This window comes from Aplysia californica, unplaced genomic scaffold (genome assembly GCF_000002075.1).
Source record: "Aplysia californica isolate F4 #8 unplaced genomic scaffold, AplCal3.0 scaffold00077, whole genome shotgun sequence".
Classification (NCBI taxonomy): Eukaryota; Metazoa; Mollusca; class Gastropoda; order Aplysiida; family Aplysiidae; genus Aplysia; species Aplysia californica.
In genome coordinates this window covers 172,935-174,183 of record NW_004797347.1, presented here as the reverse complement: position 1 = coordinate 174,183, position 1,249 = coordinate 172,935, and the positions used below count along the sequence as shown (strand labels likewise).

Sequence of the window (1,249 nt, the reverse complement as noted above, 5' to 3'; positions counted from 1 at the left end):
GGTATGGATTGCCCCTTCTCTCCTATCAAACACCTATTACCCGTAACTCTCCTCCTTCTTTTAAAGTGCATTACTCTCTTGTAACACATCGACTCGCTGCCATTTATATGACTTAATTGTGTTGCATGCCCCGTAATTAAAGGTCTTACTAAAACATCTTTTAAGGAAAATAGTAAAAAGTTGTTCCCGCATCCGATCCGGACAATGGGGATTGCCTTGTTAGTGAGACAACTTCCTGGGCCTTCGGCATATTGTAGTAGGGTGGCCAGTTCCTTTCCACGCCGCCTTTACTTCCCAACTCGAAGTCAGGTACCCATTACTGCTGGGTGGACAGGAGGGGGCGAAAAAAAGCAGTGTCCGAACCGAGGCTCGAACCCGGACTTTCCGCTTCGGAGACGAGCGCACTAACCACTCCGCCACCGCACCCTCTAGAGAAAATGTGAGGCATCATAGTGGAATCAGGCTCTCGTCAATTTTTGGGCATGTAGAGTTATTGGTATCATCTTAAAGCTTGTTCACTCGTCTTTTTTTGGATGGAAAAAATATCCATTTATCTTGAATTTAAGTCAAGATATTTGCAAATGAAGGAGGTGGGGGTCACCTGTTTTCAGAGGTAAAAGTGGTGAGGAAATGGCCGTGAAAGATTAGTTATTTCCTTATCTTAATAGTCCGTGGTAACTGAAAATTTACATTTTTTGTGCCTTTAATCAACGTTTTTCAGAAAATTCCACACAGAAATGAGTTCTTTAATGGGCATGAAAGGTGTTGAACCAAAAAACAAAAATTTGATAGAAATTCATAAACCTGCGGAAAAATGAAAGTTTCTTCACTTTGATTATTTTGACGAGAGCCTGATTCCACCACAATGCCTCACAAAAATAGTAAGCCCGCAAAAAAGATTCCTAAAATACACCCTCTGCATACACCCCATATCTGATCTCTCTCCATTCCATAACATTAATTTTTTTTAACCTGTATTGAAAGTGGTTATTATATTTCTGACTATATCGATCTTTTTTCCTCTGATATAGCTCGTGTGGAAAACATGGAGATCAAATTCACAGTGAGTACAGTAACGTTGTTTGGTTGTTGTTTTTTCGGGGGGGGGGGTTAATTTCCTGTCGTGTAGTATGGTTAATGTATGGTTGTGAAAGTTCTTCTTTATGTGGTTGGACTGGTTTTTCTTGTTTCTGTGAAATATTTTTTCTTGTGTGAATGATTATGTGATTGGTGTAAAGCGCTCAGAGCT

General features: G+C 40.3%; 1 protein-coding gene across 1 annotated transcript in view; it reads left to right on the top strand.

The window, feature by feature from the left end:
• The window catches only part of LOC101847319 (carbohydrate sulfotransferase 11), a gene marked incomplete in the record, with an annotated part of 27,465 nt that overhangs the window by 5,220 nt on the left and 20,996 nt on the right, over nucleotides 1–1,249 (top strand). Inside the window, 1 exon segment of the mRNA XM_005094181.3 lies at nucleotides 1,032–1,063. Within this exon segment, the coding sequence (XP_005094238.2) occupies nucleotides 1,032–1,063 (32 nt within the window).